Raw genomic sequence first — 24,272 nt, 5'->3', positions numbered from 1 at the left:
GCTTCTGGGCACGTGACTGCACTGTGGCTTCAGCCACCACGTCCATGGCACAGCATCAAAGTAAGCCGAGGAGCCTCATGCAACGCTCACGATGATATGTTCGTGGTGTAGAGTCCATTGGTCTGCCTATCAATTCGTTCGTCTCAATCTCGTTTTAGTGGAGTTGACGATCTACGCTCTGGGAGTTTGATAATGTATATTTGTAGTGCCTATTCGATTGGCCAACTAGAAGAGTGTACGGTAGAGTGTACGGTAATCCATGAGTCTTTTAACTGCAGTTGATTCTGAAAATAGATCGCTGTGTACAGGACCGCTGTCCAATCCATCCTAGCTTATTGTTTGTTGGGATCGTCAATTGCTTCCTTCCTTAATTACCTTCATGGAGACGACAGCAGCCTTGTAGCACGCAGACAGGCCCATGCTATACCCTGTAGAATGAAGAAATATGTAATTGAGATGTCGGGAGCAATTGGGAAATTATGGAAGAAGAATCAAGGGACGAAGAATGTTTACATTTCCTCGATTGTACGGAGTATTGGCGGCAAGTCGGAGCAACTGCGGACGTATATATCTACAAGCACAGACACAAACAGTTTCACACCAAATTGGCCCCCACGCGTGCCCAACCCGCCAAACATCATGGACACATCTAGAAGCCATGAGAGACAAGCTTCACAAACCGGCTAAAAAAACCACATTATCGCGTCGCTACAGCAGAATTTTCCATGCTTCAACTTCATCCAACTCCCTGGTCGGGTTGAAGGCCGGGATGACGTAAAAGCCTCGAATAACCGAGCCTGGCAGTGGAACGCCGAGAATACCCATGGCCAACGTCCTGATAAAGCCCCATCGCAACCAAATTTTCCAGACTAGTGGACGCTGTTATCAAACACATGCGCCGAGAAAGCTCGGCCAGGCACGGGCAATTGAGTTGGGCATTGGTTTCGTTGTCTCTCGGCTAGCCGAGTGGGAGGCCGGGATGTGTAAAAGTATGTCGACAGCTGATGCTCGGCAGTTGGACTTAAACGTCCTACTTTATGAGCTTGTTCGGCAGACCTCTTCAACTGTGTAGAACTGCAGATATCATCTCAAGGGTAGAAGCAGGCAACATCAAACCAAAACCGAAAGAAGAACAAGGAAATTTGGACCGAGAACTAGAAGCTCTCGCGGTGGCGTGTGGTCCACGGATAGGACGGTGCAAAGGCAGCGGATCCCGCAAAAACCCTGAATCATTGGGCCACGCAAAAAATAGAAAGAGAGGCCCGCGCAATTGACCGATGCAATCCGCAGGTCTGTATCCATCATGGAGATATTGCTACTATAGTGTCTCCATAGTATTTGCCGCTTGGCAGCTACCTGGCATCCGAGAGCAGATATGGGTCCAGGCGAAGGCGAGAGAGAGATGCCCGTGAAAATCTGGGATATAAACGATTGATGATTCCCACTCTTCCCTAAAAAGGATATATCATCACTGCTTCCAACACGGCGAAACCATACATCGAAAGTCTGGACATTGGCTATCAGCCATCATGGACTCTAAATGGGATGTAGAAAAAGGCTCGGCACAGGCTAGCCCTAATACTCCCACCTCCTCTGCAACCCAAAGCGTCGAAAACCTTGCCTATCGTTCCGACTCGCTCTCAACTACTGCCGCATCATCCTATGCATCATCCCGAGATGAATTCGAATATTTATCTCAAGTCCCGACTTCACATTCCCATCGTGCCCCCGGCCTGGAACTACATCCAACCGCATTGGAACGCATTGCAACCCAACGAAGCCAACACAATGCCACCGTCGGTGCCAGAAACAAGAAGAGACTCGAAGAAGCAGGTCCTCTTCCAGACTTTGGAGCTGGCAAGCCCTATCCACCCCCATTACCAGACAAGGAGGAATACGTGGTCGAATTCGTAGACCGAGACGACCCTCTACACCCTCAAAACTGGCCGACAAAAAAGAAGATATTAACGGCAGTCATTCTATCATGGACAACGCTCAACTCAACCTTCACTAGCAGTATCTACTCTGCCGCCATCAGCACCGTCGCTCACGAATTCGGTGTATCAAGTGAAGTCAGCACCCTGGGTTTATCCCTATACGTCCTCGGCTTCGCAATGGGCCCTATCGTATGGGCCCCATTTTCCGAACTAAAAGGTCGACGTCTCCCCCTCCTCCTATCAATGTTCGGCTTTACAATCTTCCAATTCGCCGTCGCAACGGCAGAGAATCTACAAACCATCATGCTATGCCGATTCTTCGGCGGATTCTTCGGTGCATGCCCCCTCGCCGTCGTGGCCGCCGTGTTGGCCGATATATACGACAATCGTGTCCGCGGCCTTGCAATCGTCGTCTTCGCCATGACGGTCTTCACAGGACCACTGATTGCTTCGACCGTGGGCGGATTCATCGTGCAAAGCCTTGGCTGGCGCTGGACTGAATACCTCACCGGTATCATGGGCGCCTCAGCCCTGGTCATCGACCTCTTCCTCTTGCACGAGACATACCCACCCATCATCCTCGTCCACAAAGCCGCCGAACTGCGCCGCCGCACATCAAACTGGGGCATTCACGCGAAACAGGAAGAAATCGAGGTGGACTACCGCGAACTCATTCAGAAGAACCTCCTACGACCTATCAAGCTCCTTTTCCTGGAACCCATTGTTCTCTTCCTGAGCATTTACATGGCCTTCCTGTACGGTCTTTTATACCTGTTCCTCACAGCCTACCCCATCGTCTTCCAGAACATCCACGGCTTCAGGCCGGGCGTCGCTGGACTTCCGTACTGGGGGTTAGTGGTTGGTGAGATTTGCGGAGGCATATATATCATTCTCACGCAGCCATCTTATAACCGCAAGCTTGACGCGAATAATGGCGTTCCGGTGCCGGAGTGGCGTATGCCTCCCGCTATCATTGGCAGCGTTGCCTTTGCTGGGGGTCTATTCTGGTTTGGATGGTCGGGATGGAAGGTCGAGATTCACTGGGCTGTGCCGATGGCGTCTGGATTGATGATCGGGTTTGGCTTGTTTTGTATCTTCCTTGGGGCATTCAATTATATCATTGATGCCTATACCTCATTGTAAGTGTGATGTTCCCGTTGTGATGTTCCTGTCCAAATGGGGAAAAAAAAGAGATGATTTGCTGATATGCTATCTTTCTACCAGCGCTGCGTCTGCGCTTGCAGCGAATAGTATTCTCCGTTCGTCTGCTGGTGCTGGATTTCCTCTGTTCGCCCCCGCTATGGTATGTTCCATACACCCCTTCCATCAATATGAAAAAGACACTAACAAATGTCTATAGTTCAAGTCATTGGGTGTAAACTGGGCGAGCACACTGCTCGGCTGTGTGGCTATATTGATGGTCCCTCTCCCGATCATCATCTACGTCTACGGTCCCAGAATTCGGGCAAAGAGCAAGTTTGCAACCGTCCACATGGCCTTGGATATCGATGATGAGCGAGAGGAGTGAGAGAGGATGAGGATGAGGACGACGATGGAGATGAAAATAAAGATGAAGGTGATGACGACTTTGTTTAGATTAAGATACCCCATTAGCGAGTACATAATGCATCGAACTACCCTTGAGGTGAACAACAGTGATTCCAAGCAAAACTCGGCTACGACTAGGATCGCAAGGCCTAAGACACATAGAGACATGGAAAAGAAGGTATTAAAGGTAAGGATTAGGGTTCAACTGAATTGGATTTCTTGGGATGTATTAATTAGGTGTCTGTTAGGCGCAGACGTTGAGTCTTAAATTGAGAAGATTAGCGACGGACATGTCTCCTGCTGGCCCCAGGATAACAAGACAACCCGAAACCCGATACTATCTAGATCCGCCTTTTAGGCACTCTAATTTAGGTGTTGCATCATGAAAAAAGGTGATATCAAACCAGGAAGAACATTTTGATTCAAGATAAGCGTGTTCTACATTTCAGATTGATAGAATTAAATAGTCAAGAACCACTCAGTAAGAAATGCTCCTGTCACCAGGCCGAAGCCCAGCAAACAAATAATATGCATGACATTGAAACTCATTGCTCTTCGTCTGGTGGGGTCTTTGCAAACATCATCACAGCTCGGAGCCCCCCTTCCACGATTATTACAGCGCAATTATGAGAATATGAGCTGCGCAAGTATATGCAACAGAGACGAGAGAGATTAAAAGGAAAGTGAGAACAGCGCTGGAAGGAGGACTGGAAACAGAGTAGAGCAGGAAAAAGAAAAAGACGTAGACCCCCCAGGATGTGCTCGTACAGGAATTGAATGTGCAATTTGCACGAATATGAAGGCCAGAACTTGAACAGAAAGAGAAGAGGTATGAAGTGAGCAATGTACATGAAGGAGAAGTTGTACAGAGATGCAATGGCTTTTTTGACGCCTGAATGGGATCGGGTATGGAGTCATTTGCTCTAAGGAGAGCCAGAGAAACGCAAAGAGAGTTTGCCGAAGGGAATGGAATGGAATGATAGTAAAAGGAAAGGCGTATGAAGGTACCATGCACGAAGTTCTCATGCTAACTTTTTAAAGCGCATAGTAATCGAACGGAGGAAAAGAAGGAGCAAGATGTGGGACTTGGTCATAACGCTGCAGGGTGTTTGATCACTCTATAGAATGTCTGATCAATGCATCTCTGCCAACGCAGCCTCGAAGCTTGCAAGGTCGTCATGTGGTTGGTCGAATATCCGTCGGAAAGGAGGATCGGAGGGGAAGACATTTTGCGGGCTTGAGTCAACACCTTCTGCCTTGCGGATGACCTCCTTCAAGGCGCGTGTGACCACTCCAGCCCGGACAACAAGATCACGAAGAGATTGGGTATCAAAGGGAAGTTTTTGAGTGCGAGGAGGTGGAGACAGAGTAGAGTCATCGGTACGGCGACTAGTTTGTAGGATGTCGAGGACCGATTTCGATTTTGGAGAGTTCTTGGAAAGTTGTCCAACGGTAGGATTATAAAGCCGGGTTTCGTGTTGCGCGTTGCTCTGCCAGGACCCACTAGGGAGATTTTCCTTGGGATGCTTGGGTGGTGTGGGTTGGAACTGAGTGCTCTGCTGGGGGCCTCCTTGCCAGGAGCTATCACTGTTGCGCTTGGATGCACTGTTAACCCCTTCATCGTCCGAGTCGTCGAAGCTAAAAGTAAGCGAAGAGGGTGACCTGGGGGGAGAGCGGCGTTCATCCTCATCGTCAATGGTAGCCAGATTGACGATGCCTTCTGCTTCTTTCCACAGTTCGCTCGATGGGCCGGACACAAGATCCAAGACACTCGCCTGATGCCGAAGCCGTTTGAGTTCTTCGACGAGCAGCGTGAGCTCCTGCACCTGGCCAAACTGACCTCGAAGGCTTGCCTGCCGTTCAAGAATGGCCTTGGGAACCATCATGCTCTGAGGGGCGGCTTCGGGCTCGGAGCTATTTGTGTCGTTGCTAGGGGCAGGCTCTTCACTGTCGTCAAAGTCAAAGTCACTGTCCCAGTCTTCGCTCACGCCCTTGGAGCCCAAGCCCCAGGTGCCGAATTTACCAGATGGCTGACGAGTTTCATTCGCGGGGAGCTCTCTTGCCACGGGTACACTCTGACTCCGAAGATGTATAGATGAAGGCACTTTTCGACAAGCCGCACGACTTCCTCTGTCAACGCCACTTTGCTTTCCATGCATTGTCCGTGGGCGGGCCTCGGTATCCACAGCATCACGATCAGGGCGGGCCTGCTCAGACCAGTCGAAAATGTTCATTTTCTGGCTCGTGTGTGACTCGGCGACAGGCGAACCCGGCTGAGGAATTGCAGATGAAGAAGCAGTCTGCCCTACTGAGATCTTGGATAAAGAACCAGAAAGCGGCAACTGCACTGGAGGACCATTAGGCTCACCAGGAAGTCCTCCGATCATGCTTGCATTTTCCTCATCACCCTCTGAGATCCAGGAGTCGTCATTGAGTTGGACCTGAGCCACCGACGGGATAAGGGAATCGGGGAAAAGAGGGGCTTCCTGTTCCAGACGTGACGCAAAGGAACCGCGCGGGAGCAGATCCTCAAGAGTCGTGACTTCCTCGTTTGACAGACGTGAACCCGCTTTGTCGAACATCGTCTCAATGTGCAGTCCTTTCAACCCACCACCATTCGTCTCTCGCGTGCGAACCGAGTCCCAATAATCGGTCATGATATCCGTCTCATATTCATCACCTGATGTGAAGACTCGCGTGTCATCGGAGCCAATCACGGTTGACGAGGGATACGAGGGATCTGAAGCCGCAATGGAATGTCGTTTTGGCCGACGGCGGAGAGAAGAGAACGTATAACTACCTGGACGAGTGGAATGCTGCCACGCAGACAGAGCAACAGCATCAGATGTCAGTGGACGCTGACCACGCATGCCAAGATTGTAATCCTGGGAGAATGAACGCGGAGCCACGAGATGGTCTCTACCAAACACCGGAACTGCCAGTGCAGGTGGCGAAAGCGTGAATGGACGGCGGAAGACGGAGGGATCTGTGATGTTACGCCGCTGAGGAGCTTGCGGGGGACTTGGATTTAAGCTGTGCAGTTTCGCAAGCTCTGATCGAGGGATTGAGAAGGTCCTGCCCTTGACCCGTTTCAAAGACCCAGCACGAGCGCGTCCAGGAATTGGAGTACCAGAAGCAGTCACCGTGTTAACGATGATCTTCTTGGGTTCAACATCATTCAATGAGAACGAGTGCTTGTGAGCCAGTTTCTCAGGCGGTGGTGCTATTAGCGCCGGTGATTCTGACGCATGTCGTACAGGCGCCGAGGGGGGGCGGAGGTGCAGCAGATGCAGCAGAGGCAACAGAAGCAACGCCTGTTTTCAGTTCGGTCTGGAACGGATTACGGAACGTGACTGGAGTGACAGGCACTGATTGATCATCTCGTGATGGAGACGTTCTGGAGGTGATTGCGGTTGACAACACCAAGGCAGGAAGCGTATCTGGCTCGGAAATAATCCGTCGCACTCCCAGAGGTTTGGGGGTTGCGGTTGTGGATAGCCTTCGGGCCAATCTCTCTGGAAAGCCCTCCAATTTTGGCAGCAGATACGGCCTCCAGTCGTTTTGAAAGTGCAGTTCAAACTCTTCGGCCGTAGGTGATTCCATAGAGTAATTATCCGAGAAGCGTGTGCCGAAGTCCATCGTGAGAGGTGACTGCAGGCGCATTGACTCCGACCGCTGATGGCTGGTCGCCGGTCTGCGTAGGGCAGACGCCGGGGCCACCGATGTATTGATAAAGAGAGGGTTAGCATTAGAATGTTGTGAAGACGAGCGTTTTACTAGTTTGTTTGGTGCGCGGCGTGAGCTGGTTGGACGAGGAAGGATTGGGCTCGCCGAACCATTAAAGGAGGGTGTGACAGGGCTGTTGGTCGATGGGCTCTCTGTTTGGAAGGAGACCATCGACAGCCGACGGAGCCAACTTGTCGACGGACGGCGTGAGTGGGACTCTTGAGAAGTAGTCGATTCAGCGGGTTCATCCTCGGGGATTCGCAAGGGCGGGTTGCTTAGTGTTTGACCGCGACGGCGACGTCTGGCCGCGCTGAAGGACATGGATGCCCTGCGCAGATCCGGGCCCTGCAATGAATCTCGAGCCGACCCATCCTGCCCGTCGATGGCTTTCTCCGAGAAGTGTGTCCAGTCTACTCCAGCCGTGGTCGGTCGAGCGGATCGTGAAGTCTTGGGTCGCACGTCGACCGGGGTGGGTTGTTCTGAAGGAGTGGGAGGAGCTTGGTTATAGGAGAAGGTCTTTCGGCGGAAGATCTTAGACTTGGAGCGTTCGACGCGACCGAGAGCCAGACCGGAGGTGGCTATTCCTACTGTGCTGAGGGCACAGAGCTGACCAGCCAGGCGCGTTAGCGTTAGTCGAGGGGGAGGCTTTCCACAGGACAAAGGGCAAATCCAAGACAGGAAGAGGAGGAAGAGGAAGAGGGCTTTACCGTCGATATGTGATCCATCCTCAGAGGAGGATGCTGTGAAGTGTGACAAGCACCCTCCAACTCAGCTCCGCAGGGTCGAGAGCCGTTGCGAAGGACATCCCATTTGGTGTGATGTGAAGGGTAGAGTTTGGCTGCGGCTGAGAGGCTTCTGAAATCCAAACCCGATCTTCGAGTGGGCGTGAGATAAACAATGGAATCTGGGGGGGGGCGATCCTCCTCCCTTTCTCGGCAGGCCACAGGAGGTTTCGAGCCGAAAGAATAAGACTTTCCACGAAGAATGAGGGTAAACGAGCGAAACCCTCGTTGGACTTTGGAATCTCTCCAGGGCCGTTCAAAAGGAAAGGGAAGAAGTCGATGACGACTTTTGGGAGGGGGAGAAAGTGGAGTTTGGAGTCAACAATAACAAGGCGAGTCGGGGAGGGGGGGGAATTAACGCTAACTTCAGCTGGATTTGCTGGGCACACGCGAGGAGGGAATCAATAATATGAAGAAAAGTACGACTTAGCTAGTCTGGGTGATTAGCTACTGGATGAATTGATGACAAGGGAGGAGGGATTATTGAGAGAGAGAAACAGAAATAATACCAGGAGTAGGAATCGTAAACGGGTGGTGGTGGTGGAGATAATAACAATCACATCGTTATACTACTGTACTGTAGTGCGACGACTACTTGTATTCTGTCCTGTATGTACTCGACGTTCGTCTTCTTCGCTGGATAAAAATCCCCCGATTGTCTCTCTCCTGCAGACTGCAAGTGCAAGTGCAACTGCAACCAAACTAACGAGACGCACGATCCCTGCGGATGATTGCAAACCCAATACGACGAGAGGCCGCTGCCAGAACCCCCATCCCTTGCGGCTCACATTGCAGCTTTGAGCGACCAACTTTGACCTGGCTCGTGTCTTCCTGTCGAGCTCCGAGGCCTTGCTTGACCGATTGGCCCATCATCCATTAATTCCTTCCTGAAGTCCCGATCTGCCAGAACCTTTGGACAATGGACATCCAGATATATCCAGATATCCACACAGTGGTAATCCAGAACGGGTTGACTTTCGGACTTCCAGACTTTCCAACCCGGAAATGCTCCTCTTTTTACGGACTTGTCCGCTCGAAGTGGTCCAGTGGCTGAGGGTCAAAGAAAATTGGCGAAGCCATTCGATCCAGAATTCCCCACACATCTCGTCTCGGCTGGCTGGAATCGCGTCTTTCGGCCCCCCCCCCCCTAGTCCTTCCCAGGATCGTCTTAGTCGATCGCAGGGGCCCCAGTGCGGCCGATCTGTGTCCATCTGTGTCCACTGGTTGGACCAAACCCGTTCCCGAGGCTCTGGTGAGATGCTGCTGAATCCTGACCTGTACCCTGTGGGCGGTGGGTTCAGGGCTGTTGTTGCTGTCTGCCATGCGCCGCAGTGCTGACTGGATGACGAGACCACTGGATGACAGATGTCAGCCATTTCTTTCTTGCTGCGCTGGCTCGGCAGCTGCAGGCCATCTGCTGTTCTGAAACACCTTGTCGTCCAATCCCCAACATTGGTATTGACCCTCAGTCGAGACTTCCAAACACACCGCATCAGGAACTTGGATATGTTGCTCACCTTGACTGAGCAATAGCATGGCCGCAAGTGTGAAATCATGTTTTTTTCAAGCTTCGAGAAGGTCTTCACATCCACTCGATCCATTTTCGTTTCGGATGGTCAATTGTGCCTTTAAGTTCCGTCCCACCGAGCCGATCGGTTGGCGGTTGTTTCTCTCTCTCTCTCTCTGTCTCTCTCGGGTTTGTTGTTGTTTTGGGTTTCCCTTGTTCCCCCAAATATCGTGCGGGGCTGTTTCAAGAAAACAAAAACCAGGAACGCAATTGGGCCCTTTGGAGCCAGGAAGCTCCCCCCCATAAACAACCAAATTCGACAAACTCCCGATCGAAGATATCGTCATCTCTCTCCACCCTGCAAATGAAACGGAAATTCCCGTGGGTCGAACGCGAGCAACAATCGGTTCTTCCTACCGATTCTGTGCCGCTTGCCTAGCCCGATGGAGGTCTAGCTTGCGCTGGTAACCAGCATTCCAACCCGACAAGGCATTGGAACGCAAAATTGCGTCCGAACAATTGGCAAATATCACGGTGCACTACAGGAGTACATACTGTATGTACGTACACTACTCTCATGTCCTCCGAGGAGAGAACCCAAGGCCGATCACTGCGGCTGGGCACCGAAGCCACAAACGCTTGCGATCGGCATAGCCAATCATCCCTAGGAAAGGTCAATAACACTACCCACTATAGAGATTCATTGGTAGGAATTTCCTTGATAGACCGCTCGTGGCCTACCACCGACCTTCCCGTGGTTACGAAACCTCGCCTTGATGGTTCGTTATTCTCTTCGTTCCAGAGACCATGGACCTTCGTCGTCTATACACTGACGCTCGGGTCCCGGCCTATCGCTTCTCTCATTGAACTCACTGAACTTTGGAGAGAGTCCTATTGCGGGCCTTGATAACCCTGTCGATATCCGTTGTATCGGTCTCGCCTGCATGTCAACTGCAGGCTACAACAAGATAGCCTCTGTACTATCCGTTGCTTTTAAAACCTATCCATCCCTATATTTGACTTTCTTGGCTCAATGATCGCCCAAAGAGAGTGTTGACAGTTATAAAACCTGACGTTATTGACCGGGTATAGCAAAAGATTTGGAAGCCATAGCTTCTGTCTGATTTTAAGGCCAATCTATTCATCAGTCCGGACTCGTACCAAGTCTCAAGGTACTGTCAGACCGGAAGTGCAGAATGGAAGAAATGGTTGCACTACATGCCAGTGACTTACTTATCCTCATCCTTGGCCTCATCCTCACCAAGTCGTTTGTCATTGAACTTCTAGCTTATGAACTCGACATCGCTGTTTCGGTTTCACCCTGAGTTGTCTTGGCCCTCATAATGACTAGACTGTCAAGTAGATAATAAGAAATACATATGTAGAATCTGGGGTTTCTATAAAAGGGCTGAAATATGTCATGCATGTAGTACTTCCAGCTCCGAAGGCTATCTGGTTATGGAAGGAGCTTCTCCGGAACTATGCTATTGATGCATAAAGGTAGGGTGTAGAATCAGTGAAAGCTTGAATCGGACATCTCGTATTTCCCAGCTGTGACTAGAATGTCTTAAGATCTCAGGCTAGTCACCAGGTCAATGTTCCTGGCAATATCGGGGACTATAGGGTTGAATAGATAAACACTCTCAGGGAAAAACGGAGCCTCAAACCACTACATAAAAATTTGAAAGGAATGCGGAATCCATGAGAGAGATCATTGCCATATAATGTTGTTGTTTTATGCTTCTAGCACCCGAGGATCCTTATTCCGGTTTGTGTAACGGCTGGGTGACATGGTCCTAAAATCATGCAGGTCCAGATGAAGCAAACGCTATACCGTGATTCAAAACCCATCTGCTGACTATCATACCGGCCTTTAAATTCGTAATGTGGAGGCAAGACCTTCTTAGATCATCCAAAGTACTTTGGAGAAAATATTGGCCTGGTCCATTCCTTTTGGAAATATGCAAGTGAGGGTATTAGTTAACTGTCAAAGAGTATTTAATATAGCAAGGAACAATAGTAGGGGTATTATCGACACTAAGAACAAATTGATCACCTAGAAATCGTACAAGTGACAAAATGCAATTGACAAGATCAATCGTGCCAAACTCCAACATGGATAGTTAGAGCTCTCAACTCGTCATGTGACCTTATCGATAACACACTCGAAAAACACCCCTCTGCGGCCTGCGGCCAAATTACCCCGGACCACGAGGACGTCATTACAGGCACTCGACTCGTCTATCCATCCCTCAGACGCTATAAGTTTGACTTCATTGAATTGTGATTGATTCATTGAAAAGCAAAATGGAGGCAGAACTCCAGGCACAGATCCCTGGCCTGGATCATGTCATCTCAGAGTACTCGGTGGTACGTTTCAACAAGCTCTATCGGAAGCAATCTCTGGCAGCATAGCTAATCATAAATAGGGATACCTAACTCATGCCTCAAACCTCTACGTCGAAGATGCCAACGCCCAGTCGCCCTTGTCGGAAGCTGCAGAGACCGTGACGGAACTGCTAGTCTCCGCCTCTGGAGATTTTTCCACCAAGAACCGTGATGCGATCAGCGCCTTGGTGGAAAAATTCATTACATCGTTGAGCTTGGCGAATGGGGTGGACTCGGAGAGGAGGCAGATGCCCTTGACGGTCAAGAAGCTCGACCAGGCCATCAATGTGGGCTCCCAGCGGAACATGTCCTCTACTCTGGGTTTGACTGGTACCAACGTAGACCTGGAGTCTGCCAATGCCAGGAAGGTGGAGTCGCGTGTGGACAAGAAGAAGCTTGAGAAGGCTGAGCGTAAGATTCGGGCCAAGCAGGAGAAGAAGCAAATGAAGACTGTTCAGTACGAGGCTTCCCGTCTGCTCAACCAGCCGGATGAGACGATGTCTTACGAAGAGTTCTTCATGGCTGTTAACCCTCTACAACTGGGTTCGGATTCGCAGTCGAAGAGCAAGGATATCAAGTTGGACAATATCGATATTACAATTGGTGGTCAGCGTATATTGACGGACGCTGCTTTGACTCTTGCTTTTGGCCGGCGCTATGGTCTTGTGGGTCAGAACGGTATTGGTAAATCCACTTTGTTGCGTGCTCTCAGTCGCAGAGAGGTTGCCATTCCGACCCACATCTCGATTCTTCACGTTGAACAAGAGGTATTTACAAAGGTCCCCTACGAGATGAACGATCTTTTAACTGACAATTCCCATTAGATCACGGGTGATGACACTCCCGCAATCCAAGCGGTTCTGGACGCAGACGTGTGGCGGAAGCATCTGCTGGCAGAACAAGATGTGAGTATCTAGTCCTCGGGTGCGAAATCGTTTATTCTGCTAACACGGGGCTATTCACAGAAAATTACCAAGCAGTTGGCCGCTATTGAAGAGGAACGGTCTCAAATGGCAGACACATCTAAAGATGCTGCCAGATTGGATCACGAGAGGGAGGGTCTGGATATCACTTTGACCGATATTCACTCGAAGCTTTCCGAGATGGAGTCCGACAAGGCCGAGTCACGAGCCGCCAGTATCCTGGCTGGTCTCGGTTTCTCTCCCGAGCGACAACAATACGCCACCAGGACATTCTCTGGTGGTTGGCGAATGCGTCTGGCCCTGGCTCGTGCTCTGTTCTGCGAGCCTGATTTGCTGCTTCTTGACGGTTCGTGACATCGCGAAAGAATTTCCTCGCGAGAGCATATTGCTAATTCAATACAGAACCGTCGAACATGTTGGACGTTCCGTCTATTACTTTCCTGGCGAACTACCTCCAGGGCTACCCCAGTACCGTTCTCGTGGTGTCTCACGATCGTGCATTCTTGAACGAAGTTGCTACAGATATTGTCCACCAGCACTCGGAGCGATTGGATTACTACAAGGGTGCTAACTTTGGTATGTTATCCGCTATGGGAAAGCTATGTATCCTGCTAACTCAGAGCTCTTTCCTTCAGAATCCTTCTACGCTACCAAGGAAGAGCGGAGGAAGAATGCCAAGCGCGAGTATGAGAAGCAAATGGCGGAGAGGGCCCATCTTCAAGGTTGGTTTCACTGTTCACCGCACCATGTCTCACGTACTAACTGTCCCAACCTAGCCTTCATTGATAAGTTCCGTTACAACGCGGCCAAGTCCTCAGAAGCTCAGTCAAGAATCAAGAAACTCGAGCGTATGCCTGTCCTCGAGGCCCCAGAAAGCGAATACGTCGTGCACTTCCAGTTCCCTGAAGTCGAGAAGCTCTCGCCCCCCATTATCCAAATGTCCGACGTCTGCTTCGGTTATACCCCGGAGAGGCCTCTTCTCAAGGATGTCGATCTCGATGTCCAACTGGACTCTCGTATCGGTATTGTTGGACCCAACGGTGCGGGTAAGACCACCGTGCTGAAGCTTCTTATCAACCAACTGGTGCCCACAAAGGGTCTAATCTCTGCACACTCAAGACTGCGCATTGGTTTCTTCGCGCAGCACCACGTAGATGCTCTGGATCTGACGACCAGCGCTGTGAGTTTCATGGCGAAGACGTACCCTGGTAAGAGCGATGAGGAGTACCGTCGCCACCTGGGTGCATTCGGTATCACCGGTATGACTGGTCTCCAGCGCATGGAGCTTCTCTCTGGAGGTCAAAAGTCGCGTGTCGCATTCGCCTGCTTGTCCTTGACCAACCCGCACATCCTCGTTCTTGACGAGCCTTCTAACCACTTGGATATTGAGGGTATGGATGCGCTGTCTGATGCTCTGCAACGGTTCGAGGGTGGTGTGGTGATGGTCTCTCACGATGTGACCATGCTGCAGAATGTCTGCAAGAGCCTTTGGGTTTGTGACAAGGGTATTGTGACCAAGTTTGATGGCGATGTCAAGGCATACAAGAAGATGATCACCGCCCAGGCTGATGCTGCTGGTGTTGTGGCCAAGCACTAAGCTTGACCCAAGTGGAAAAAGAATTAGATCATTTAAAATGTATATGATAATGATCCAAATGAAACCTCTGTCTATCATGTGGTTAAAAACTGGAAAAGAGTATGCAATCAGGAAGTAATGCCCGATATCGTATAGTCCACGTAGTTGCGTGGCTGCGGGTGGGTCCCGTGCTCCCGCAGTCGACCATCGGCTTAATCGCGGAACCCCAGATCTCGCTCCCTTCAATCCCCAACATCCCCCCAGATGCCGGTAGATGGGGCGCCAGCAGATGGGAATCAAGACACAGAGCTTCAAGATATGGCCCTGAGAGAAGAAACAGACTGCTTCGGCCCACATGCACCGCTTCTCGCCCCAACAGACACCTCTCCCGGCTACGACAACGAGGCCGATGATGCGGTTTCCGCCTCCGAGCTCCAATACTCGGGAGGGTGGTTTATCTGGAGCTTAACTTTCTCCGCCGGTATAAGCGGCCTGTTGTTTGGATATGAGTATGCGTTCTTTTCATTCTATTCCATGACACTAGATAGCGACTGACAATTCTCTCATTTCACAGCACCGGCGTCATCTCTTCCACGCTCGTGACCATCGGTTCCGATCTCTCCAATCGACCACTAACAACCCTCGACGATAGCTTGATCACATCATGTACCAGCTTATTCGCTCTAATAGCCAGCCCTTTCACGGGTATTATGGCTGATAAATGGGGTCGTCGACGTGTTATTCTTGTCGCCGATATCTTGTTTGCACTTGGGGCAATTGTGCAGGCTTCTACCAGCCAGGTCTGGGGGATGATTGCGGGCCGGAGTATCGTCGGTCTTGCTGTTGGCAGTGCAAGCGCAGTAACTCCACTGTAAGTTGATCATATACTTTGACCTTGAATTGAATACCTGCTGCAGGACGAAAGGACAAAGAATCAGACTAATAGATGGCGACCTTTAACAGGTATATATCGGAGGTGGCACCTTCGCATATTAGAGGACGATTGGTCACTATATTGAGTCTCTTGATTACTGGTGGGCAAGTCGTTGCATACGTTGTCGGATGGTTGTTTTCCGAAACTGCTGGAGGCTGGCGCTGGATCGTCGGTCTTGGAGCGGCACCCGCCTTTCTGCAATTTGCGGTCCTCGTACTATTACCGGAAACTCCTCGCTGGCTCGTGCAGGCTGGTCTTGACAACCGAGCCGTAGCTGTTCTCACGCGGATCTATCAAGACTGCCAAGGCCGTGACCGGGTCGTTCGCCGGGTCATGCGTGACATCAAAGGCGAGATTGCAGAAGAGGCAATGGAGATGGGACAAAGTAAAGATCCGGGCAATACGCCACAATGGCTCCACGATGCGTCACAACGGGCCCGGGACCTCTTCCACAATGGCGGGAATCGCCGTGCTCTGACGATTGCCATGATGCTTCAGGCACTCCAACAGCTCTGTGGGTTCAACAGCCTCATGTATTTTTCTGGTATTATTTTCACGGCCCTTTCCTTTTCGTCGCCGACCTTGACTTCGCTGACCGTGGCCGGGACGAATTTCCTTTTCACGTTGGTGGCATTTGGACTGATTGATAAGATTGGACGACGACGCATTCTCCTCTATTCCATACCGGTGATGATCATTGCATTGGGGTTGTGTGCTCTTGCATTTTCGTCACTGGATGTGTCTTGGGATTCCCAACCGCCACCTCAGCGTGAAGACACGCCGGACAGCCCAGGAGGACTTTATCCCCTCGTCATCTTGCTCTGTTTGACCATCTACACCGCAGCGTATGCATTCGGACTCGGAAATGTGCCTTGGCAACAATCGGAGCTGTTTCCTTTGAATGTACGGTCCCTCGGATCGGGATTGGCGACTGCGACGAATTGGGGATCCAACTTTGTTGTGGGACTCACATTTCTCCCTATGATGAAGTGGATGTCTCCCACTTGGACATTTGCTCTCTATGCGCTTGTCTGTGCGGTGGGATGGGTTGCAGTTTGGTGTATCTATCCGGAAATGAGTGGACTCGGTCTCGAAGATGTCAAGGGTCTTTTGGCTGATGGTTGGGGTGTGGAGGAAAGTTTGCGTCGCAGGGCCGATGCTCAGCAAGAATAGAACCGTCAGCATCAATGAATGAAAGACCGTTAAACTCGGTATTATAGAGGATCGCTCCGTAGTTTCATCGTTTGCTCTGGCACTTAGGGCACCTGGACCCGACCTCTGACCCATTCGGCTTTCTTCTTTCACCTCATCGTCACCACTACCGCTTCCTGATACCCTGCTTATGCCCACGAATTACTCCTCCACACACTATATGCACCGCCCTGAACATCTGTTACCCCTACCCTGCACAGTTATATACGAGAAACCGTGGACAGTAAACACTTCGGCACTTTCATGAACAGAGCAATGGACAGGCAGCTCAGGAAATCCATCAGGATAGGATTGGAAATGGAAGTCCACAAGAGACCACCACTTCTCGAGCTTCCCAACGAGGTAACGAAGAACTTGATGTGATGTGAAATTGATTGTCCTCAACTAACACGCATATCACCCCCAGATCCTTCAGCACGTGGCCAGCTTCCTCCCCACAGACCAGGATCTGAGGAACCTCAACCTAGTCTGCAGAGAGATCAGAGACCGAGTCATGGCCCCCGAATCTTCTGTCTGGAGAGCTCGCTTTCACGACAAGTACGACCTCCCTCCGGGGAGAACCAATGCAGAGCTTAATATTGAATACCAAATTCGAGCTATCGTCCTTCCTCAGACAATCGATTTCAAGCAGGAAGCGAGTGAGCACCAGACGTTATGGCTGGAGGTCTTGCAGCAGATGCTTCTTGAGTCTCTTACCCTGCCTCTGAAGTCTGATACTTCCAAGACATACGAGCGGATTCGGGAAACCCTGACTAAAAGTGAGCTCCTGGAACATCCAGGGAGGGAAAACCCATCGGAGCTATTCTGCACTGTCCAATTGGTTGGTTTATTTCCTCTTCATGATCCCTGTTGCGAGAAATAGTTGTCTAATTGTGACTGTACATCTACTTTCTAGTGCCTCACTGCGTTGGCCCTCACACTTGATCCCGCGGATGAATCCACTCCTGCGATCAAGACCAAATGCAGCCGATCCGAATACGATATTGGGACAGTATATTCCCACGGACAAGCAGTAGATGGCCCATTCATTGACCATGAGAGACTCGATCTGTCCACCTTGCTGCACATCCGCAGCTTCTGGCAACGTCATATCTTGAACAAGGCTGAGCAGACCTTCCACGAGTCCTTCGCCAGGCTTCCTGAAGTAACGAGACCACAACTACGCAAGACCGACCTCGAGGCAGAGTCCAGCCCGAGTTTTTCCTGGCTTGGGTACTACTGTAAGTTATCAAACCTCAATCATACCGCACAAATCTAACGTTTCTTCCGAATCAGCATGCCTTCATCCCATGCCAGCCGCACGAAAGGACTTTGAAGATCAAGAGACATGCGCCGACCTCCGTGGAGACCATCTCAGCCAAGTCGAAATCATGGTAGGGAATCATATCCAGCCCAACCCAACCCAACCATTCTATCAATATCCAATCATACTAACACTATGAACCAGACCTTGGAAATAAACATCACAAGCGAACCCTTCTGGCCCGATATTTGCAACCAAATCATCCCGTTATACGGCAACCCCGAAACAAAACGTACATACTTCCAAGGCATACAGTCAACCCTCAACGGCGATCCAGCTGAAAACCCGATGTTTGGATTTACCGAAGCGATAGCCCATCCTTACGGTGGGTTCGCAGGATGGACCCGTATTTGTTTCGCAATCTGTGAGGAACCAGACGACGACAGCGACTCGGATGTGATTATGGAGGATGGTGATGACTCGGAGGACAATTACTGGGTTCATGCGTATGAGGGTGTAATCTTGCCTGGGGGCCGGATTATGCTGGGGCGGTGGATGGATCTGAAGAATATGGATGCTAGTGGAAGGGGTCCTTTTATTTTTTTGGGACCTGTGAACATGAGATCTTGGGGAGGGATGGGAAGGGTAATTAAATTGCAGGAATGGTGGGCTGTATTTAGCCATTTGAGATATAGTTTTCTAGCATAAATTGTGAATTGCATATATCTACAAAAATGCAGTTGTCATTGATTCTATACATTGCATGCTCTCAACCGAACAATGTAGACCAGGGACAAGTGATTATAATGTGGTTAATGCTTTGCCCAAGTCTTTGATCTCCGAAGACACATCTAGGAATCAAGAAAAGTTGAAAGGTCTGAAGGGGTCTTGGAAATTTATAGCAATAGAAATCTTGACATGAATTATGCGGGACACAAAAGGAATCATCGCGAGAACACCAATTACTCCTCAATGTCCTTGACCTTCTCCCACTCGCCCTTCAAATTCTCCTTCCACAAGCTGACCTTGTTGTCCCCACCGCTAACGGCAAGAATGTTACCGCTCAAACTCCAGCTCACGCGCCACAGAACAGTATCGAACTCGAGTGTTTGACTAGTCCACTGGCCGGGGTTGGAAGCGTCGGAGGTCCAGATCCGGACGGTCTTGTCCTGCGAGGCCGAGGCAATGTACGATTTGGACAGAATGCTGGGCGACCAGGCCACATCCCGGACCCAGTCTGAGTGGCCCTCCAGGGTCTGAATGAGGTTGTAGGTCTTGGTTTCGGCGCTGCAAGTGGAATAGTTAGCACGGCTGTCTACTTCAGGTTGTGCCAGAATCGAAGAGAGACATACCTGTAGTCCCAGATCTTGATAAGGTTGTCACTTCCACCAGTCACAAACCGTCTCTGCTGGCCAGGTCCAGGGTTGGAGCTGATCAGGCTGCCTGCAAAGGCTGCAGGAGCCCAGCTGATCGAGTTCACACCCATACCGTGGGCATGGAACGTCTGGTGGGTCCAGGCATTGTCCCGGAACTCAAGGACACTGACGTGACCGTCGGAAGAGGCGCAGGCAAGGAGACAACCGCTCTCGTGCGGGGCCCAAGATACCATATTCACAGAAGCGGTGTGCAGGGAGAAATCGAAGACCTTGGTCCAGGAGCTGCCGCTAGCGGGGGAGGTCGCGTTGTGCGGTTGCTCGCGCCAGATCAAGACCTTGCCATCGTACGAGGAGGAGGCCAGAATCGTGCCAAACTTGGGGTGTGCCTGGTAATGAAATAATCGCAATGGTCAGTCAACTTGCGGCGTAGACGGGATGTTAGTTCGCGCGTCCTACTCACCCATGCGACACACCACACAGCACCTTCGTGACTATCGGAATCAAGCCCATGTCAGCGATCATACCCGATTTCCCGCCAATTTGCAATCCAGATCGATATGCTTACCCCTTCAGGGTCTCCACCAGGCGGTGTGATTCTCCTTCAATCTCGAAGATCTTAATCGTCTTATCGGATGAGCAGGTGGCCAACCTGCGGCCATAGTAATCTAAGCCAGCATCATGCTAATATTCGGTATCATTCGTTAGTCCAATCGCGCCCAGTCATTGCAAGGATCTCCAGCAACGTCAATTGAAGTCCTCCCCCGAGATGGAACCCCCCCGTACGTACAATCATGTCTTCGTGCCCCGAATTCGAAATCACTTGAGCCGCCGCCTAGATACTAATAGTCAGTAAAAATAGTAGCATGTCGGACGAGCAGAGACAGCGCACCATTTTGTTGGGACCCCGTGGGGAAGTATCAATTCGCGGAATGAGTGAACTGTCGAGGGGAGCTTCGCGAGTACCGCTCCAAACAACCTGGCCGCTTTGCTTATCTTATCGCGTGACTTTGGGTCACGTTCTAGTCACGTGACGTGCCTCGGTCTGCGGAGTAAAGGGAACCCCACGGAACTCCGCGGTCATCGCATTTGCCTTCTCCTGATTCTGTTGCCTTGATAGATTCGGTTTTCATTATTATTCCTTACCTCTTCATACCAGAGGTTCATCCTGAACCGTTTCTGGTTTCGCCTTTCTTCAAGATTGTCCTCTGGAGTATCTTGACTACATCCAACGTGACACCATGGGTGATGCACTATGCGGCCCGTCGAATGCGCTGCAGAACTTCCAGAAGCACACGGCCGTTGATCGGACCTTGCAGCAGGATCGCTTAATCTCCAGACAGCCCTCGGCTCAGGTACGTGAACATTGTCATTATCTGGTTGTTATTTATTACTGATGTCTTGCCTCTCAGGGTTTCCGATCACAAAGCCCGCGGGATGGCATCCTGGATCCCGAATTCGCGGCATTCGAAGCCACCCACGGAGTTCCGGCCAACCTGCCAGATCTTCAACATCCAGCTCACTTTGGAGCCCCGGTGCAGCATCCTGCCACCGCACACCCAGGCCCGAATTGGACGTCAGATTTCCAGAACCTACATATCTCCGGGCCAGCGCCACCCCAGTTACATGCGCCGGCTATTGCGCCAGCCCAAGCCGGATGGCAGAATGAATTTATGAGTCAGCAGCATCAACAGCGTGCTGTAACAAACCATGTACAGGCACAGCAGCCGGTAAATCATGCATTTCAGCCTGCCTTTGCATCTGGCTACCCGATGTACAATGCGTCTATGATGAATACCCACCAAGTCCAACAGCAAGCCCCGATGATGAATGCTGCACCAGCAGAACAATTTGACGATTCTGCCTTTGAGGCAGCCTTTGAACAAGCTCGAGCCGATATGCAGGAGTTGCAAGAGCCCGAAATTACGGCGGAGACCGAAACACTTACCTCCGAGGAAGCCACCCAACTTGATCCTGCCGCGAAGGTTCACGAAGAAATCAGAATTGGCTCCGACACCATTCTTCAGATGGAACAGCAAGACTCGCTTACACGAACTCGAGACGCGGATGCCCTTGCACAAACTGCGGGCCAGCTCCTCGACAGCGTCCGCCATGAACAAGACCAGAAGTTCCAACAAAGCAACTTCCTAGCACTGATGCGGCGAATTCGTGATCGGGAGGTACAAGTGGAGGGAGACGAATTCCGCGAAGTCAGTAGCAACCCGTAAACGGTTTTGACTGTCAAGCGCGACAGAAACACCGGGTATCTTCATGTCAGTCTATGGAAGTTCATGTTCGTGCTAATTAATATCTATGGGCAGACCGCACAATCTCTCCATCCCGGCGGGCGGTATTACCCGGGCCAGTCCCCAGAACCGACCACATCGTCCGACAGTACTAGTAAGGAGTCTACCTTTTCCACCATGTCAGAATCGACCCGTACCGTCTGACGGGCCAGATCCTCCACCAGAACATCCCCTTGAGCCCTATTTGTCCATCGAAGAGGAGTCGCCTCGCCTGGGGACCAACCCGAATCCTCCGATCTCGCCCGGGGACAGCGATGCACTGTACGAGGGATGGATTCACAGCCATGGCTTGGTCGACCGGCAGCGTCCGACGTTTTGTTTTCGAGGAGAGCATGAGGTTTGTTCGTGGTGAGCCCTAGAATTGGGGGGGGGGCTAGTGGCTATGAATGATTTATTCTTATCTTCCCCAGTCGTATACTTAGCGATAATGGTTGTCATCTAATGATGTACTTATGATATGAAATGAAAAAACGGATACCCTACCAGAGGAAAAAGTACATAGCTGGCCAACGAGCATCTCCATGGATGTTTGCTGAATTGTTGATAGTGACCACCCCCCTAGCGTCTTCACTCCAGCTCTCTGTATTCTTCCACAATAACAATCCCCAGGGGCTCATTACTCGAGACATCAGAATGTGATTGGATTTGCATCACCGCCACTTCGGCCCATCCCACTGTTTTGGGGGAACAATAGAATCACGTGACCCTATTGATGGCCCCAAAGAACAATCCCAACGAGCCCATTCAACTCCCCTTTGGGACTCAATCATATCCTATTCATTCGATTCATTCGATTCATTCTTGTCACTCCATTGGGGACAACTTCTGATTGACACTGAATAGAGTTTCTAGGCTGCAGCTATGGCTTTTGACTCACTTTTTTGGAAAATGATTGTTCTCTCGGCATGCTACATGGTATGGCTGATCCCATGGTTGTCCTTCTCATTATTCCATGTCCACCTTATATAGATGCTGCCTTCCCTCCAAATCAAGAACTCTCTCTCTCCTCTCATCTATTCATCTGCCTACTTCTTCCTTCCTATAAATTCGTGGCTTGTCTGCTGCTGCCTCGCATCAATCTCTATACTTCCTCACTCTCAACCTTAGCCAACTGACTGCCCACCACTGCCTTGGCCAGCCCTCTACTCTCCTACCTGATCACAATAACTAGCCAACCATCGCCTTCAAAATGGAGCCTTCAGACAATCTCCGCCACCAACTCCTTAAATACCTCGAAGATCGAGCAAACCGAACCTCTTCTACAACAATCCCAGCACCACCGCCATACACAACCAACCCATCAACCTCAACCTCAATTCCAAACACACCCCGCATCCCAATCATGTACGTCCCAAACAACACCTACTACGACGAGGACTACGACTGGGAAGAACCTAGCCCCACCACTATCTCTATCACAATCGATTTCTCAATCACTATCACCGGTGACAAGAACACCGTCACGATGTCCTCGCCACAAGTTGATTCTCCAGCGAGCGATACAACCAACTCCAGCATTGAAACAACCAATGCCAATGCCAATACCAAAGACCTCGGATATAGCCCGGAGCAAATGGACCAACTCGCCCCCACTATCATCAATGCCCTCAAGTCTCAGGGCTTGACAGAGGAAAAAGGCCGCAAGCGCCCCATCACCCTCGCACTCAAGCGTGGCATTGCCATCAAGGGGATTGACAATAAGGTCTGCATTGGGAATCCAAGTCCCCGTCCACCCGCGCGCTCGATCTACGACGATGACAGTGATGGGGATACCATCCGTTCTGCGTCGACGGTGTCGCGACGGACTTGCTCGGTACGTATACAGAGATTTATTTATTCCATCCCAAGATGCATAATAAAGATGCTGACATAAATGGTTGCATAGGAGTCATTGGGTTCTGACGCGGGCGTGGAGGAGGAAACTGAGGCTACTTCTAGAGAGGACATGCCGCCTGCTAAACGGCGTTGTTATTGAGCGGGGTTTTGGGTTGAATGTTATGTAGGATAGATTCAGAGCTGGGTATCAGTTCTCTCTCATAACATTTTCTGTTCTCGCGTGTGCTGCAATTGGATTCGTTTTACGTTTATCTTATATCCATTGCTGTACTGACCTTGGCGTTTGACATGATTTCTGTATCTACATGCTTCTTTACATGCTTTTTGGATTAATTTAGAAATTTACCATCTCGCACTTTGCCTGTAATCAGAAGTGTGGTGACCGACTCTTATTAGAAGCTTTAGTATTAATCAGTCTCATGTGGTGTTTTTTGCACATATACGATGGTTGTTCGCGAAAGAAATAGTTACTGGGCTGGAAGGTCCAGTTGACCAAGCTCCGTTGCAAACCACACATAGCCAATCAACCTGCACAACTAGATAACTTAAGGAAGGATAGACGGCAAGAAACCGAACCGGCTTATAGTCATATTCATACATTATCTTGATGAAAAAAAGAAGCACCGTCTTCGCGCCCACCAATGTATCCCTTCAAGAGAGAACGAGACAAAAAAGACATAACCAAACCCTATACCCAGAAAAGATCGTCCAGGAGTCTTCGACCAATTAGGCAAAGGCAAAAGATGAGGACAAGAAGAAAGAATGGAAAGAATACAATCTCCACTAGCTTGCACATTGTGGAGCCATGAGCCCAAGAAATTATCCTTGCATAGTCTGAACCTTGCAGCCTCGGCTTTAATAGCAGATGGCACACAAAGGATCAAGGCTAGGACGCTAGGAAATGAAGAGGCACATGGGGAGAGTGAAAGCAGCTAGAATGATCAACCCATGATCAACTCGGTAAGGATGATACCGACTTTC

The 24,272-nt window shown here is 50.5% G+C and overlaps 8 protein-coding genes across 8 annotated transcripts; 6 read left to right on the top strand and 2 right to left on the bottom strand.

The window, feature by feature from the left end:
* Nucleotides 1–1,529: 1,529 nt before the first annotated feature.
* N7458_002438 (MFS transporter) lies at nucleotides 1,530–3,465 on the top strand (the record flags this gene model as incomplete). The annotated part of the gene is made up of 3 exons (XM_056905821.1): nucleotides 1,530–3,076; nucleotides 3,162–3,240; nucleotides 3,298–3,465. 3 exons carry the CDS (start codon nucleotides 1,530–1,532, stop codon nucleotides 3,463–3,465), a joined length of 1,794 nt encoding a protein of 597 aa, XP_056769928.1.
* Nucleotides 3,466–4,618: 1,153 nt separating this feature from the next.
* Nucleotides 4,619–7,936, bottom strand: N7458_002437 (uncharacterized protein; the record flags this gene model as incomplete). The annotated part of the gene is made up of 3 exons (XM_056905820.1): nucleotides 4,619–6,708; nucleotides 6,743–7,817; nucleotides 7,919–7,936. The coding sequence occupies 3 exons, from the start codon at nucleotides 7,934–7,936 to the stop codon at nucleotides 4,619–4,621; spliced, it is 3,183 nt and encodes a 1,060-aa protein (XP_056769927.1).
* A 3,871-nt stretch (nucleotides 7,937–11,807) lies between these two features.
* On the top strand, nucleotides 11,808–14,408 carry N7458_002436 (putative AAA family ATPase GCN20; the record flags this gene model as incomplete). Its single annotated transcript, XM_056905819.1, has 7 exons — nucleotides 11,808–11,870; nucleotides 11,930–12,655; nucleotides 12,713–12,793; nucleotides 12,854–13,157; nucleotides 13,214–13,387; nucleotides 13,447–13,533; nucleotides 13,588–14,408. The coding sequence occupies 7 exons, from the start codon at nucleotides 11,808–11,810 to the stop codon at nucleotides 14,406–14,408; spliced, it is 2,256 nt and encodes a 751-aa protein (XP_056769926.1).
* Nucleotides 14,409–14,651: 243 nt separating this feature from the next.
* On the top strand, nucleotides 14,652–16,494 carry N7458_002435 (putative MFS myo-inositol transporter; the record flags this gene model as incomplete). The annotated part of the gene is made up of 3 exons (XM_056905818.1): nucleotides 14,652–14,896; nucleotides 14,962–15,258; nucleotides 15,351–16,494. The coding sequence occupies 3 exons, from the start codon at nucleotides 14,652–14,654 to the stop codon at nucleotides 16,492–16,494; spliced, it is 1,686 nt and encodes a 561-aa protein (XP_056769925.1).
* A 336-nt stretch (nucleotides 16,495–16,830) lies between these two features.
* N7458_002434 (uncharacterized protein) lies at nucleotides 16,831–18,612 on the top strand (the record flags this gene model as incomplete). Its single annotated transcript, XM_056905817.1, has 6 exons — nucleotides 16,831–16,875; nucleotides 16,940–17,353; nucleotides 17,429–17,753; nucleotides 17,809–17,906; nucleotides 17,981–18,282; nucleotides 18,606–18,612. The coding sequence occupies 6 exons, from the start codon at nucleotides 16,831–16,833 to the stop codon at nucleotides 18,610–18,612; spliced, it is 1,191 nt and encodes a 396-aa protein (XP_056769924.1).
* Nucleotides 18,613–18,738: 126 nt separating this feature from the next.
* On the bottom strand, nucleotides 18,739–20,044 carry sec13 (GTPase-activating protein SEC13; the record flags this gene model as incomplete). Its single annotated transcript, XM_056905816.1, has 6 exons — nucleotides 18,739–19,063; nucleotides 19,129–19,538; nucleotides 19,613–19,643; nucleotides 19,718–19,833; nucleotides 19,940–19,984; nucleotides 20,042–20,044. 6 exons carry the CDS (start codon nucleotides 20,042–20,044, stop codon nucleotides 18,739–18,741), a joined length of 930 nt encoding a protein of 309 aa, XP_056769923.1.
* Nucleotides 20,045–20,390: 346 nt separating this feature from the next.
* On the top strand, nucleotides 20,391–21,377 carry pex20 (the record flags this gene model as incomplete). Its single annotated transcript, XM_056905815.1, has 2 exons — nucleotides 20,391–20,504; nucleotides 20,562–21,377. 2 exons carry the CDS (start codon nucleotides 20,391–20,393, stop codon nucleotides 21,375–21,377), a joined length of 930 nt encoding a protein of 309 aa, XP_056769922.1.
* A 1,267-nt stretch (nucleotides 21,378–22,644) lies between these two features.
* On the top strand, nucleotides 22,645–23,430 carry N7458_002431 (uncharacterized protein; the record flags this gene model as incomplete). Its single annotated transcript, XM_056905814.1, has 2 exons — nucleotides 22,645–23,268; nucleotides 23,341–23,430. 2 exons carry the CDS (start codon nucleotides 22,645–22,647, stop codon nucleotides 23,428–23,430), a joined length of 714 nt encoding a protein of 237 aa, XP_056769921.1.
* Between the last annotated feature and the right edge of the window lie 842 nt (nucleotides 23,431–24,272).

The sequence above is a fragment of the Penicillium daleae genome, assembly GCF_028827525.1.
Source record: "Penicillium daleae strain IBT 16125 chromosome Unknown utg000002l_segment0_segment0, whole genome shotgun sequence".
NCBI lineage: Eukaryota > Fungi > Ascomycota > Eurotiomycetes > Eurotiales > Aspergillaceae > Penicillium > Penicillium daleae.
The sequence above is the reverse complement of the archived record's forward strand: the minus strand, read 5'-3'. Positions and strand labels throughout refer to the sequence as shown.